Here is a 16,448-nt window from a genome sequence, read left to right on the forward strand (position 1 = left end):
AAATCCTTATATATCAAAGATAAATTTTGAATTATTTAGTAATGAATTGAAGCAAATGGATTGGAATGATGTAATTCAAGGTAAAAATAGTCAGACATCCTATGATGGTTTTATGGAAGTGTTTCAGCAACTTGTAAATAAATACTCTAAAGTAACAAATATGAATAATAAACGTACACAGTCTTTACCATGGTTGAAAAAAGATTTGTGGCAATTAATGAAATCGAGAGACACAGCTTTAAAAAAAATCATTAAAAACCGGTCTTAATTCGGATCGTTTAGTATATAAGGGTCTTAGAAATAAAGTTACGATGGAGCTCAGGAAGGCTAAGGCAACCTTTTATTTAGATATTATTAAACAGGCAAAGGGTAATACTTAAGTGATTTGGCAATTTATAGATAAACTAACAGGCAAAGGACATCGAAACCATGGAGTTGCAGAGATTAAGATAGATGGGATGCTTCAAAATGATAGATCTATAATAGCAGAGTATTTAAATAATTATTTTATTGAGTCTGCTAATAAATTAGGTGGGAATTTCACTGAATCTCAAATATCTGAAGATTGGAATAGTAGTGGAATATTGAGTGATAACAGTTAATAAAATTATTTTATCATTAACAAACTCAAAGGCAAAAGATAGTTGGGGAATTAATAGTGAGGTAAAAAAAACAAAAAACAAGGATAGTTTAATTACTCCTATAACTTATATTATAAACCAGTCAGTGAAAGAGAGTGTACTCCCTAGAGTTTTTAAAACAGCTGTGGTAACTCCATTATTTAAAGCAGGTGATAGATTAGAACTAAGTAATTATAGGCCTATCAGTATTCTCCCAATAATCTCAAAAGTGTTGGAAAAATGGATTGCTGAGCAGCTAGTAGAGCATCTACAAAATGCTAATATATTACATCCAATGCAACTTGGTTTTCATGTGAATTATTCTACCGAAACTGCTTGTTGTTACTTTATAGAAACTATTAAGATTAAATTAGATAAAGGTGGGACAGTGGGAGCAGTGTTTTTAGATCTTCGTAAGGCCTTTGACACAGTTAACCATTCTATACTTCTTACTAAATTACTGAATTATGGATTATCTTCTAGTGTGTTAAATTGGATTAAATCTTATCTGATGGAACGTACTCAGTGTGTTAAGGTTAACAATATATTATCTCAACCCAAATCATGTAATTTGGGAGTCCCTCAAGGATCAATACTGGGGCCACTGTTATTTAGCCTGTATATAAATGATCTTCCATCTGTGTTTGATGATGAAGGTATTTTGATGTATGTAGATGATGAGGTCATATATGCACATGGTAGTAATGCAGATCAAGTAGCAACAAAGCTCTCATGTATAATGCAAAACGTTTCACTTTGGCTTAAGTCCTCAGATCTTACATTGAATACTCAAAAAACTGTAACCATGTATTTTAATAAGACATGTAAACCAAGAGCTCATCTGTATGTTTATGTTGATGGTCATAAATTAAATAATGTACAAGAAGTGAAATATTTAGGGGTTATCTTGGATTCAACTCTTTCATTTAAAAAACATATAAAAATATTTTTAATACATTGAAATATAATATAGCGACGTTTAGACATATTAGAAACTCTCTTACTTACGAGGCATCATGGATTCATTTGAATGCAATGATATTTTCCCATATTAAATACTGTATTTCTTGTTGGTCGTAAGCAAACGAGATAACTTTAAAGCCCATTATATCACTTTATAAATAGGCTATAAAAGTATTAGATAGGAGATCTTTGCTGTACCATCTTTGCGGTATATTAAATAAATACAGGTTATTAAGCTTTGAAAATGTAATTGTCTATTCAAATGTTAGGTTTGTTTTTAAAATAGTTCATAACATTGCTCCTCCCCTTTTAAAAGATTTGTACATCTTTGCTCAGAACAGATGACAAGGGTTTCTAGATCTACTGCACGGAGAGATTGCAGAATTCCTAAAAGAAATTCTGCATTTGCACAATCAGCTTTTTCATATAAGGCAATTGAAGAATGGAATAAGCTACCTGATGATCTTAAAATGTGTGTCGATTTTTATACGTTCTCCAGAAATGTTAAAAATTGGCTTTTAGGACTTCAAACTTTTCATCATTAATTTTGTACAATGTTAGTACTTTACTGTTAATGTATATGTGTGTATGTATGTACATGCATTTGCATGTTTTTTATCTATAGTATTTTATTTACCTGCCCAGGGACTGCAGATGGAAATTAGCTAGTAGCTAAATCTGGTGCAAAGCATCTCTTCTCTTGTGAGATTAATGTTTTTTTGTGCATGGTCCCTGACAAATAAATGAATAAAATAAATAAAATAAATAAAGTAATTAATAAACTAATTCATACACAATACGCAAAAAACTGTTAAGCATTTGTATAGCTCATATGAGTGTAGTAATTTTCATGTTAACACGTTATCTTTTATTACCATATATAGCCTACATAATAATTAATGGTTATTTGTTTTAGATGTGTACTATAATGTGCTTTTCTGTGAAATTATTTTCCTACTTATCAATTCATTTAAATTTATATTTCTATCACGAAAAAAAAAAAAGGCACCACCGACAGCAGTAAAAGGCACAAAAAAAAAGACATTTGATATAATTATGGGACACAGTTATCCGGCATCTGCAAAGAGCATCAAAAACTAGCAAGTTTGCATTTTCACAAAGTTTAATTGCACAAGTTACATTTAAATGTATAGCATATATATATATATATATATATATATATATATATATATATATATATATATATATATATATATATACATATATATATATATATATATATATATATATATATACACAGTACTGTGCAAAAGTTTTAGGCACTTGTGAAAAATGTTGCATAGTGAGGATGAATAGTTTTCATTTATCAATTAACATCATACAAAGTCCAGTAAACATAAAAAAGTTAAATCAATATTTGGTGTGGCCACCTTTGCCACCTTAAAACAGCCCCAATTCTCCTAGGTACACCTGGACACAGTTTTTCTTGGTTGTTGACAGATAGGATGTACCAAGCTTCTTGGAGAATGCACCTCTTCTATCTGTTTAAGCTGCCTTAATTGCTTCGGTCTCTTCATGTAATACCAGACTGACTCTATGTTCAGTGGGGGGCTCTGTGGGGGCAATGCCATCTCTTGCAGAGTGCCCTGTTCTTCTATTCTAATCTTTTCTATTAGCATAAGCAATGTTTGGGAGTCTAAAATGTATTTTTCCTATTGACACATTAAAGCTGAAGATATAAATAACCATCTTAAGACAAATGTTTTTGTGAAACATCTTAAGTGCCTAAAACTTTTGCACAGTACTGTGTGTGTGTATGTGTGTGTGTGTGTGTATGTGTATATATATATATATATATATATATATATACTGGTGGCCAAAAGTTTGAAATAATGTACAGATTTTGCTGTTTCAGAAGGAAATTGGTACTTTAATTCACCATAGTGGCATTCAACTTATTACAAAGTATAGTCAGGACATTACTGATGTAAAAAACAGCACCATCACTATTTGAAAAAGTCATTTTTGAACAAATCTAGACAGTCCCCATTTCCAGCAGCCATCACTCCAACATCTTATCCTTGAGTAATCATGCTAAATTGGTAATTTGGTACTAGAAAATCACTTGCCATTATATCAAACACAGTTGAAAGCTATTTGGTTTGTTAAATGAAGCTAAACATTTTCTTTGTGTTTGAGTTGCCACAGTATGCAATAGACCGGCATGTCTTAAGGTAAATATTAGGTCAAAAATGGCAAAAAAGAAACAGCTTTCTCTAGAAACTCATCAGTCAAGCATTGCTATGAGGAATGAAGGCTATACAATGCTTGAAATTGCCAAAAAAAAAAAAAACTGAAGAATTCATACAAAGGTGTCTTTGACACTACAGTCTTCAAAGATAAAGGACAACTGGCTCTAACAAGGACAGAAAAAGATGTGGAAGGCCAGATGTACAACTAAACAAGAGGATAAGTACACCAGAGTCACTAGTTTGACAAATAGATGCCTCACATGTCCTCAGCTGGCAGCTTCATTGAATTCTACATGCTCAACACCAGTTTCATGTACAACAGTAAAGGGAACACTCAGGGGTGCAATCCTTATGGGAAAATTGCAAAGAAAATGGCACTTTTGAAACAGAAAAACAAAAAGAAAGGTTAGAGTGGGCAAAGAAACACAGACATTGGACAACAGATAATTGGAAAAGTGTGTTATGGATTTTAACCACATTGAGCTTTTGTGGGATCAGCTAGACTGTAAGGTGTGTGAGAAGTGCCCGAAAAGCCTGCCACATCTATGGCAAGTGCTACAGGAAGCGTGGGGTGAAATGTCACCTGAGTATCTGGACAAACTGACATCTAGAATGCCAAGGATCTGCAAAGCTATCATTGCTGCACGTGGAGGATTTTTTGATGAGAACACTCTGAAGTAGTTTAAGAAGTTCTGAAAAAAAAAAATTCAAATTGTAATAGTACTTTTTCACATTATTAAATGTCCTGACTATACATTGTGATAAGTTGAATGCCACTTTGGTGAATAAAAGTAACAATTTCTTTCCATAAGAGCAAAATCTGTACATTATTCCAAACTTTTGGCCATCAGTGTATGTATATATATATATATATATATATATATATATATACACTATATTGCCAAAAGTATTTGCTCACCCATCCAAATAATTGAATTCAGGTGTTCCAATCACTTCCATGGCCACAGGTGTATAAAATGAAGCACCTAGGCATGCAGACTGCTTCTAAATCAAATCAAATCAAATCAAATTACTTTATTGTCACACAGCCATATACACAAGTGCAATGTTGTGTGAAATTCTTGGGTGCAGTTCCGATCAACATAGCAGTCGTGACAGTGATGAGACATATACCAATTTACAATAACATCAAATTAACACAACACAATTTAAACATCTGTTATACATAATTACACTCAACTTAAAACATCAAATTAACACCACACAATTTAAACATCTGTTATACACATAATTACACTCAACAATATACAAATAATAACATACACTGTACAGTATACAATATGCTGTTTTTGTTTTTTGTTTTTTTGCTTTTTACTATACAGATACACATTATTCAATAAATATTAAAATATATATAAAAAAAGTATATATATATATATATATATATATATATATATAGAATGTACAGTATTGTACTGTATTGACATTCAGGCTGTCGGTTGATAGTCAGTTGTTAAGAGAGAATATAATATAATAATAATATAATTTATGACAGTCCGGTGTGAGATATAAGAGTAAGGGTAATAAAGTGCAGTGCTGATGTATTTGATCGTGGGAGATCAAGAGTTCAGAAGTCTGATTGCTTGGGGGAAGAAGCTATCATGGAGTCGGCTGGTGCGGGTCCTGATGCTGCGATACCGCCTGCCTGATGGTAGCAGTGAGAACAGCCCATGGCTCGGGTGGCTGGAGTCTCTGATGATCCTCCGAGCTTTTTTCATACACCGCCTTGTATATATTTCCTGGAGGGAGGGAAGCTCACCTCCGATAATGTGTTTGGCAGTTCGCACCACCCTTTGCAGTGCTTTGCGGTTGTGGGCGGTGCTATTGCCGTACCAGGCGGAGATGCAGCCAGTCAGGATGCTCTCCACAGTGCAGGTGTAGAACCGTGTGAGGATGTGGCGGTTCATTCCAAACTTCCTCAGCCGTCTCAGGAAGAAGAGGTGCTGATGAGCCTTCTTCACAACGACTTCAGTGTGGACGGACCATGTGAGTTCCTCAGTGATGTGGACACCCAGGAACTTGAAGCTGCTGACTCTCTCCACTGGTGCTCCATTGATGGTGATGGGACTGTGTTCTCTGTCTTTTCTTCTGAAGTCCACCACAAGCTCCTTTGTCTTACTGACATTGAGGGAGAGGTTGTGCTCCTGACACCAGTGTGTCAGAGTGTGCACCTCCTCTCTGTAGGCTGTTTCATCATTGTCAGAGATCAGACCTACCACCGTCGTGTCATCAGCAAACTTAATGATGGCATTGGAGCAATGTGTTGCCACACAGTCATGTTTGTACAAGGAATACAGTAGTGGGCTGAGAACACAGCCCTGCGGGGCTCCAGTGTTGAGGGTTAGTGATGAGGAGATGTTGCTGCCTATTCTAACCACCTGGCGTCTGCTTGACAGGAAGTCCAGGATCCAGCTGCACAGCGAGCTGTTTAAGCCCAGAGCCCGGAGTTTCTCATCTAGCTTGGAGGGCACTATGGTGTTGAATGCTGAGCTGTAGTCTACAAACAACATTCTCACATAAGTGTTCTTTTTTTCCAGGTGGGAGAGAGCAGTGTGTATTGTAGATGCAATGGCATCATCAGTGGAGCGGTTGTTGCGCTAAGCAAACTGCAGCGGGTCAAGATTGAGTGGCAAGACAGAGCAGATGTAATCTCTGATTAGTCTCTCAAAGCATTTGCTGATGATGGGGGTCAGAGCAACAGGACGCCAGTTATTTAAACAAGTTATTTTTGATTGTTTTGGAACAGGCACAATGGTGGATGTTTTAAAGCATGTGGGGACTACAGACAAAGAGAGGGAAAGGTTGAAAATGTCCGTAAAAACACCAGCCAGCTGGTTCGCGCACACTCTGATGACGCGGCCCGGAATGCCGTCTGGACCCGCGGCTTTGCGGATATTCACCCGTCGGAAGGATCGGGTTACATCTGCTACAGAGACGGAGAGTGAACTAACCTCTGTAGCTTCGGCCGTGAGAGCTCTCTCCGTGAGGGCGGTGTTATTTCCCTCGAAACGAGCATAAAAAGTATTTAGCTCATCCGGTAGAGAGGCAGCGGTGTTCATGGCGGAGTTTTTATTCCCTTTAAAGTCTGTGATGATGTTAATTCCCTGCCACATGCTTCTAGAGTTGGTGGTGTTAAACTGTCCTTCAATCTTGCTCCTGTACTGGCGTTTTGCTGTTTTGATAGTTTTTCGGAGGGCATAACTGGCTTGTTTATGCTCCTCCGCGTTCCCGGAATTAAAAGCGGAGGTCCGCACATTAAGTGCCGCGCGAACATCGCTATTGATCCACGGCTTCTGATTCGGATAGATTCGTACAGTTCTGGTCGGAATCACTTCCTCTACGCACGTTCTGATGAAACACATTACACTATCAGCGTAAAGCTCGATGTCGTCATCAGAAACAGACCGGAACATCTCCCAGTCCGTGTGCTCAAAACAGTCTTGTAGCATAGAGTCTGATTGGTCCGACCAGCACTGGATCGTTCTGAGGGCGGGTGCTTCCTGTTTCAATTTCTGCCTGTAAGCGGGCAGAAGCAGAATGGAAGAGTGGTCCGATTTGCCAAATGGTGGGCGGGGGAGGGATTTGTAGCCATCCCGGAACGGAGAGTAGCAATGATCCAAAACCCGGTCCCCTCGTGTGTTGAAACTAATGTGCTGGTGATATTTTGGTGCGACTGATTTTAAACTGGCTTTATTAAAGTCCCCGGTCACAATGAATGCGGCCTCAGGGTGCGCGGTTTCTTGCTCACTTATACTCCCATACAGTTCCTTGAGTGCCCGGTCTGTGTCGGCTTGTGGGGGAATGTACACAGCTGTGATAATGACCGCTGTGAATTCCCTCGGTAGCCAGAATGGTCGACACAGAAGCATAAGAAATTCCAGATCAGGAGAACAGAAAGACTTGATGGAATGTACGTTCCTCTGATCACACCAGGATTTGTTGATCATAAAACATACACCACCTCCTCTAGTTTTACCTGAGAGGTCTTTCGCTCTGTCCGCTCGGTGCATGGAGAACCCCGCGGGTTCAATGGCTGAGTCTGGAATCTCCGCAGACATCCAAGTTTCCGTAAGGCAGATAATGCAGCAGTCCCTCGTCTCTCGTTGGAAAGAGATCCGCGCTTTCAGCTCGCAGAGCTTGTTATCCAGAGACTGAACATTTGCCAGTTCTTAGTTCTACAAACATTTGTGAAAGAATGGGCCGCTCTCAGGAGCTCAGTGAATTCCAGCGTGGTACTGTGATAGGATGCCATCTGTGCAACAAGTCCAGTCGTGAAATTTCCTCGCTACTAAATATTCCACAGTCAACTGTCAGTGGTATTATAACAAAGTGGAAGCGATTGGGAATGACAGCAACTCAGCCACGAAGTGGTAGGCCACGTAAAATGACAGAGCGGGGTCAGCGGATGCTGAGGCGCATAGTGCGCAGAGGTCGCCAACTTTCTGCAGAGTCAATCGCTACAGACCTCCAAAGTTCATGTGGCCTTCAGATTAGCTCAAGAACAGTGCGTAGAGAGCTTCATGGAATGGGTTTCCATGGCCGAGCAGCTGCATCCAAGCCATACATCACCAAGTGCAATGCAAAGTGTCAGATGCAGTGGTGTAAAGCACGCCGCCACTGGACTCCAGAGCAGTGGAGACGCGTTCTCTGGAGTGACAAATCACGCTTCTCCATCTGGCAATCTGATGGACGAGTCTGGGTTTGGCGGTTGCCAGGAAAACGGTACTTGTCTGACTGCATTGTGCCAACTGTGAAGTTTGGTGGAGGGGGGATTATGGTGTGGGGTTGTTTTTCAGGATCTGGGCTTGGCCCCTTAGTTCCAGTGAAAGGAACTCTGAATGCTTCAGCATACCAAGAGATTTTGGACAATTCCATGCTCCCAACTTTGTGGGAACAGTTTGGGGATGGCCCCTTCCTGTTCCAACATGACTGCGCACCAGTGCACAAAGCAAGGTTCATAAAGACATGGATGAGCGAGTTTGGTGTGGAAGAACTTGACTGGCCTGCACAGAATCCTGACCTCAACCCGATAGAGCACCTTTGGGATAAATTAGTGTGAAGACTGCGAGCCAGGCCTTCTCGTCCAACATCAGTGTCTGACCTCACAAATGCGCTTCTGGAAGAATGGTCAAAAATTCCCATAAACACACTCCTAAACCTTGTGGAAAGCCTTCCCAGAAGAGTTAAATCTGTTATAGCTGCAAAGGGTGGGCCGACGTCATAATAACCCTATGGATTAAGAATGGGATGTCACTTAAGTTCATATGCGTCTAAAGGCAGATGAGCGAATACTTTTGGCAATATAGTATATTAGAAGTGTAACGGTACACAGAAGTCACGGTTCGGTACATACCTCGGTTTTGGGGTCACAGTTAGATACGAGTTTGTTACAACAGGATAAAAGCAACAAAAGTTTGTTCCACCTAGTGGCATTTAGTCCCCCTTGAGGTACAGTACAGCCTCCTTTAGTGTATTAAGCACTAAGAAGTAAACAGAATGCACTCTTGCATAGGCCATATTTTTTTGTAGGGTTGATAAAGATAAAGAACAAAAGGTATTTGGTCTCAATCAGCTACAAAACTGAAAAGCATATCTTGTGTTATAAAAGTACAACATAAATAGAATAATGAAAAATAAAACTTGTGCATTAGGAGAAGCCATTCTTGTTTTGGGTTGGTATATTGATGGTCTCTTCTTCTTCTGCTCTTTATCCTGTTGTGGCGGTTAGCAAACAGTGTTGCATTACCGTGGACACCCCCTTCTGGATTGGAGTGGATCGCCTGTGACTGACTCAGATGTATTCTTCGTCTGACTGCATGCACCAAACCGTGACGGTTCGGGACGAATACATGTACCATTACACCCCTAATATTATATACACACACATATATATATATATATATATATATATATATATATACACACACACACACACACACACACACACACACACACACATTTAGCAGGGAAATACATTTACAGCGCAAATTATGGTTACTCCACGCATGTGCATCAGCATTAGATGGAAATGTCCCGCCCCTTACTGAAACGGAAAATATGATTGGTTAGCAAAAATCCAGGAGCGTCTGAAATGAACGTTCTGATTGGTGGATCAGCTTAGTCGGACTGTCTGTCTTGTCTGTACCATCAGCTGCGCTCCCGCCTACCGCTGCTCCATGTGCGTTTAGAGAGAATCACTGTACACTTAAAAAAATAAAAAAACCACACAAATCACTGAACAGTGCTGCTGCACCGTGTTAGTAGATTGAAAGTTCAGGGTCAAAAGCCTGCTCGTTGTTCTGGCGGCCATACGTATCATCACTTATTTTAGGTGGGCATACGCAAAATCCTCAGGAAGATAGGTTGGCATACAGCGTATGCCTGCACATACCCTAGACTACACTTCTATGTCCTGTATGCACTTGTTTCTCCTATCACCAAAGAAATTCCTTTTGTACGTGAGAACACTTGCCAATCAAGCTCATTCTGATTCTGATATTGCGATTAGTTGCCATTAACTACAAGAAAACGATTAATCGCGATTAAAATTTAAAATTGTTTGACAGCCCTTATTTATTTTAACATGGTTGGCAGTGATTGGATGATGCTGACCATTACTTTGAATCATAATTATTTATGCTAATTTCTGATGGGTAAAATGCTTCAATACTGGCTATCACTTGTTTGTCTGACTGTGCAAAGAGAGAACATTGAGATTTTGTTGCCAAAGTAGAAAAAAAAAAAACATTGTAACATAAAAGTAAATCAAGCAAATTTTTATTTGTATAGTTTTTTTATTTGTGCTTTTCCCAATACACATTGTTCCAAAGCAGCTTTTCAGAAAATCAGCTGTAATGTCTCAAACCAACACTCCTGGAACATAATAAAAAATGAATAAAAAAATAAAAGAATTCTATAGCTTGGTATTATTTAATATTTCACAACGTAGTCCTGCTGTCCAAATGTGTGGAAATAATTTTTTAGGAAAACTATTTGCTCTAGATTTGCTCTTAGCTACAAATCAAAAAGGGAAATTAAAAATGCACACAGCAGACACACTCAGGTCTCAGGAGGTTAAAGGAAGTTTTTGGCTAACACAAGATAACTTAAGACTGACCCACTTGGAAGTGGGTGGGCTTAACTTCATGCACATAAATTCCCAGGATCCCCTCTCTCCAATTGGCACAAGCCAATAAATCTTAAAGCCTCTGTCAGCCAACAGCATTTTGTTTGGTATAAATCAGCTTGGAACGTTCATTCTAAAGCTCTGTTAATATTTCCACTGTCCAACAACCCACACAAAGCCCTTCATCTCTAGGGTGCCTTTTTATACATACTACAGTCCCATTCATACTGTGTCAGCTGCTCCATTTATGACCGTGATTAATCGTGTACTGCAGGACAAATCTGGCTGCAAATATCCATACAGATATTCACATGACTGTTGTTGGTAAGCCTGTTTATAGTGGTAGACTGAAATGGGTTTTGCAGTGGCCATCCTTAGGTTTCTTTTGACTAGTTGACCAGTCATTCAGGCAACCCATTGATAAGTTAATTTAGAATTTGTTTAGTTTTGCACATCCCTCATCAATATCTTGAGAGCAGGGTGGCGGAGGGGCAAAATTATGTCAATATAATGCAATTTAACACAGGATAACAACATTTACATGAACACTTATTTACACAATGTGTACTAACAATTCACTACAAAATATTTGAAAACAGAAAATCTAACAAGGCTTTCAGTAGATTCTAGAAGTAACACTAGGCAGAATGACAACTTCTTTTAAATCTTCACCACAAAAAAAACAAAAAAACAAAAACAGCGCTACCTCCTGAACTAATGACTTTTATCAGCTGGTTCTTTTTAGTGAATCATAAACTTAACCCCAAGACATTTATTTTGTCATGTCTGACTCAAAATGAACCAAGACCTGTCACTGTATGTGTACTTAAGACTCATTAGACACAGTATTACCGGATGGTTGTTGATATGGCTAATGTTTGGTTAAAAGATAAACATTATGAGTTTTGTTGTAATTAGTGGTATTTTAGAAAATAAATGAATACAATTTCTTAGAAAAAAAAAAAGTCTGTGTAAACACAGCTTTTGCAAACATTTTACATGATCTCGTCATTTGGTAATAGACTGCTTAAGGTAATAAAAACTGTATTTCTTATTTCCAAGTATTAAAATAATCATTATTGGTACCATTCAGGAACTGGAATCATTACATTTCTTAAGATTCCCATCCCTATCTAGCATATATAATTTGTGCATAGGCCATTTCAAGGACTGTTCGTTGGTGACGTCAAGTGACGTCATTGTTCCATGAACATTGCCTTGTCAAAACAGAGACTTTTTAGCAGAGAAGGGCAGCTTCTATTAAAACATATGGAAAAAATAGACCTTTTTTACACTCTGGGTTTTGGAACGCGGAAGTAAACGATTGCAGGGTAAACTTCAACAGCGATGAATGGGAGTGAATGGGAGACCACAGCAAATATTATTTTCACTTACCCATTTGCTCCAAGAGCAAAAGAAAAAATCCACTATTACATTTAAATGATGTGACGAGGAGGAGGGTGTGGCATGATAACGCATGCCTGGCGCTGAGTTGACTAATCAGTGGGAGAGAGATAAGGAGCGGCCGGGACACCAGTTCGGGAGAGAGAGAGACGCACGTGTTGTGTGTGTGCATCTACATTTATTTTATGTTGGAAAGCAGTTTATGTTTAATTTCCTTTGTGGCATTAAAAGTTTGTGTTGATTGTTCACCCGGTTCCCGCCTCCTCCTTGCCCATCCTGAGAACGTGCTTCTCTCTCTTCCGAACTGGTGTCCCTGCCGCTCCTTATCTCTCTCCTGCTGATTAGTCAACTCAGCTCCAGGCACGCGTTATCACGGCAAGGCCACACCCTCCTCCTTGTCACAAATAACTTTCCAGAAGTTAAAAAAAATATAAAAATAGAGAGCGGTGGATTAAGACAGTCAGATGGGAGAAGATGCCAAATTTACTGTCACTCTCTGAGCAGCTGTAATCGAAACCCCAGGGTAATTCCAGGGTAATATAACACAAAGCATAATGTTATAAACTTACACTCAATATTTAAAAAAAAATTATCATATAAAAAAGTTTGCTAGATTTACGCTGTTAAATAAGGCAGAAACACGTCAACACAGTCTGTGAAAAGGTCTATTGGAACTCCCAACGGCAGCCAAAGGTCAACGGATGTAGAAAGGAAGTCCTGCCTTACAGGCAAAATAGCAAATCACCTTTTAGATACAGATATCGCCTGTCAATCAATCGAGAAACCGCATGCGCATTAGCTACACAAGATGGCATAATTGTGTTTTTTAGCATAATCCGAGTTAAAAACGCACAATTTATTAAACCAGTTGTGACGGAACGACACACCCCTCCTGTGGATCATCGTCACCCAAACTGCCCGTTTGGCGGCACTTGATGGGGCTCCCCTTAACCCAATGAAGAGCCTCATCACCGATGCCTTTAAACACCAAGCGCGCCTCTCCTCAGGAGACCAGTCTCTACCTGCTGGGTCTTCGCAGGTCCCGGAATGGACTGTCTGGTGCGAGTTATATGTGTCGCCGGACCTGCACCCCAGAACCCCGGGGTGATGTGATTGGAGCCCACATCGCGGCCGATGGGCCAGGATGCCGGGCTGCTATTCCCATCAAGTGCCGAGGCCCAGGGAAGCACGTACATCCCGCCCTGTATCACCTGGACCTTCCCCTGTCTTCACTACTCTTCCTTCACATAGTCCTTTCTACCACAAAGGCCCAGATTCCTCTTTGTTTTGGACATTTTTAATAAATGCCTATTCGAGGCCTGATGCCACAACCAGTGTGTCCGTTTCTTGCTTGCCCCGCCACACAGTGTTGTCAGATTTTACTGCTGATTTAAAATATGTTCTTTTATCGTAATCATGAACAACCTTTTTGGAGATTTCGGTCTTTCCCCATTCAAGTAGATAGGCGCATCACTTTCATGATGCTTGTTTACATAGATAAAATAGCTGTCCAAACTGCCCAAGAGCGTTCCAAAGACAGCCGCCGAGTGGACTGACTTACCTTGAAAAAGAGACTTTGTTGAAAGGATCCGGAAATACATTTGGACCGTTCTAATTCCTTTGTTTTTGTTTACATTCTTAAAATAGTCTATATATATAGAAGGCAGAGATGTTTACCTTGAGGTCTTATTCTTTACCATATAGTATCTCATTAAGAAGTGTTACAAATAAAACATCAGCGCCTTTGTGTTTGATGCAATGTGATCGCATTGACATTGGTGATTGAAATAGATATGATGGAAATTGCAGCATTTGTTACATAGCGGGATGCAATAAAAGGTTTGCCACTTCACTGCACATGAAATGTAATGAATCTAGAGGGAGGAAATGAAATAGTCCCATTATTCTGACTCCAGTTTTATAACTGAAACAATACCCTGAGGATAAATCTCTGTTTTCTTGCATTAATGCAAAATATCTTCTCATGAACTCTGACATTGCTGGTAATAAAAAAATGTATGACATATCATGGCCTGTATAAAGTGAAGCAAAAAAACATTAACTAACTAAAAGGGATTAACTAACTAAAAGCAGAAACTCTACTAACCTAATTACATTTTTCAATAGCGTCACAGTAGCTCAGCTGTTTTATAAAAGAGTAGCATTTCCAGTAACGCTACTTTTTCCAGTGAGTGACAGTGTAATGTGACACAATGCTACTTTGTTTTTAGAATACAAATTGCACATAATTTTTGGGTATATTACAGTCAAGTGAACTTAGTGAACAATCAAACACTCTCTTTTAAAAACCCTATCACTCTCTCCCATATGAAGCTTGGAGAGTCAAATGAAAAAACAAATATTTACTGATTAATTTGAGTCCATGTGCAAATGCTTTTTTGCAGTGTTCTTCTTTGTACTTCTTTCTTTATTAGAAGTTTGTAGTGTCACTAATGGTAGCTTTACTGAAGTTTAAGCTACTTTCAATAATGAACAGCTTGTGGTCGGAGTTGTGGCACAGAATGTAGCACACTTGCTCTTATATAAGAGCCATTGGCTCACAACTTAGGTTCAAATCTGGCTTAGGTCATGTCCTGATCTCCCTCCTTTCCCATTTTACTGTCCAACCTGGTCTCATGACAGGCCCTAATAATAGTAGGAGATGGCAAAATCTTAAGAAATCATACGTGTTGTCTCTATTAAACATAAAACTTTTACTTCCATAGAGAAAAATAAATGAACCAACAAACAATGTTATTACCATTTTTCTTAAGGTTATGCTCTAACCCACCATAAAGTATATGCCCTAAAACCTAAACTTATAACTTTAATAGGAAAATCACTGTTGTGTATCGATTTGAAATTCTGTTTATTGATTGATTGGTCTCTATGGGAATAAAAGTCATACATTTTCATATGTGCCAAGTCGTACGATTTCTTAGGAAATCGATAATTAAAACATCTTCCCGAAGATTATCGATCTATTTTGGCACTTTCTCCAGACATAAATAGGGCTACTCTTTGGACAATAGTTTTTGTCTCTTCCAATGTCATTCTCAACTTTGGAAAGGGGGTCGCACACCGGACGCGTCTAGCTCACAACATGGTGCATTCTAAAATTCTTAACAATTCTGTCAACAGCAACCAGCTATGGATCCGGAGGCTGGACAAAATTCTGCAGCACCACGGAGCGCACCTCACATTGTTTTACATTAAATTTGACGTCACTTTGTTCATTCTTGAAGAAGTACAAAAATCAATAATCAATATAGCGATATTTTGTGACATTCTTAGTAGGTGTGCAGCTATATAACCAGTGTGCACACATTCTTTCAAGCCAACCAGTGGAACCATAAGCAGATTGCTCAGAGAAACAAGCATGCTTTGTTTTCATACTGGGGACAGGATCATGATATCTATATTTGCACTAAAGCATTCTGGCATTGTTTATTGTCTGCTCTCTGCATTTCCGTGACGGAGGTGTGGGGTGAGTCATGGTGATGGCACAGTAACTAAATGCAATGTCAGGGCATGAACACAGCTTTGTTTCACTGACATTAAATCCTCCTTGAAAGCACCACTCAACTCAAAGAAACACATCCATGCTTTGAGGCTCCACACTCAGATCCACACAAAAGGCACTTAAATGGCAAGGCTATAGAAATTACCTAAGCACTTTAACATATTCTATGTGGTGATTACTTTGCTCTTCAAGATCTAAGTAACAAATCCGCTCTCATTAGGTACCTTTGCCAGATCACATCCCCAGAGATGAACAGTCGCTAACCTTTTATTTTTTTAAGGCACTACAGCTGAATTCACAGAAAAAGAAAGAAAAATATTTCACACCCAGCACTATTCATTATATTGCATTTTTTATGGAAATTAGCCATATTAGAGATTAGACTAGATTATAAAAAATATTTAAAGGACAAAAAGTGAATAGTGCTTGCTTTAATAGTGCCTATGGGTGGTTGCCAGAGCGTTGTTATGCGGTTGCTAGGGTGTTTTGGCTGGTTGCTTACTGATCCAAAACTCAAAAGAGCCAACTCCCAGGTCTCTATGATATGCTGGCCCCTCCGTCAATGTGTTTTCCTCCCA

At 39.0% G+C, this 16,448-nt stretch overlaps 1 protein-coding gene across 3 annotated transcripts in view; it reads right to left on the bottom strand.

Moving 5' to 3' along the window:
- Positions 1–16,448, bottom strand: part of LOC127447918 (calcitonin gene-related peptide type 1 receptor) — a 62,971-nt gene that overhangs the window by 43,671 nt on the left and 2,852 nt on the right. The window contains exon 1 of one of the 3 annotated variants that reach the window (XM_051710123.1): positions 4,380–4,456. The exons of the other annotated variants lie outside the window; for them this stretch is intronic. Coding sequence (XP_051566083.1) covers positions 4,380–4,403 — 24 coding nt within the window. The 5' untranslated portion in view covers positions 4,404–4,456. Of the gene's footprint in view, positions 1–4,379; positions 4,457–16,448 lie in introns of those variants that run through there. 3 annotated transcript variants of the gene reach the window in all.

This window comes from Myxocyprinus asiaticus, chromosome 11, assembly GCF_019703515.2.
Source record: "Myxocyprinus asiaticus isolate MX2 ecotype Aquarium Trade chromosome 11, UBuf_Myxa_2, whole genome shotgun sequence".
In the NCBI taxonomy this organism is placed as follows: Eukaryota; Metazoa; Chordata; class Actinopteri; order Cypriniformes; family Catostomidae; genus Myxocyprinus; species Myxocyprinus asiaticus.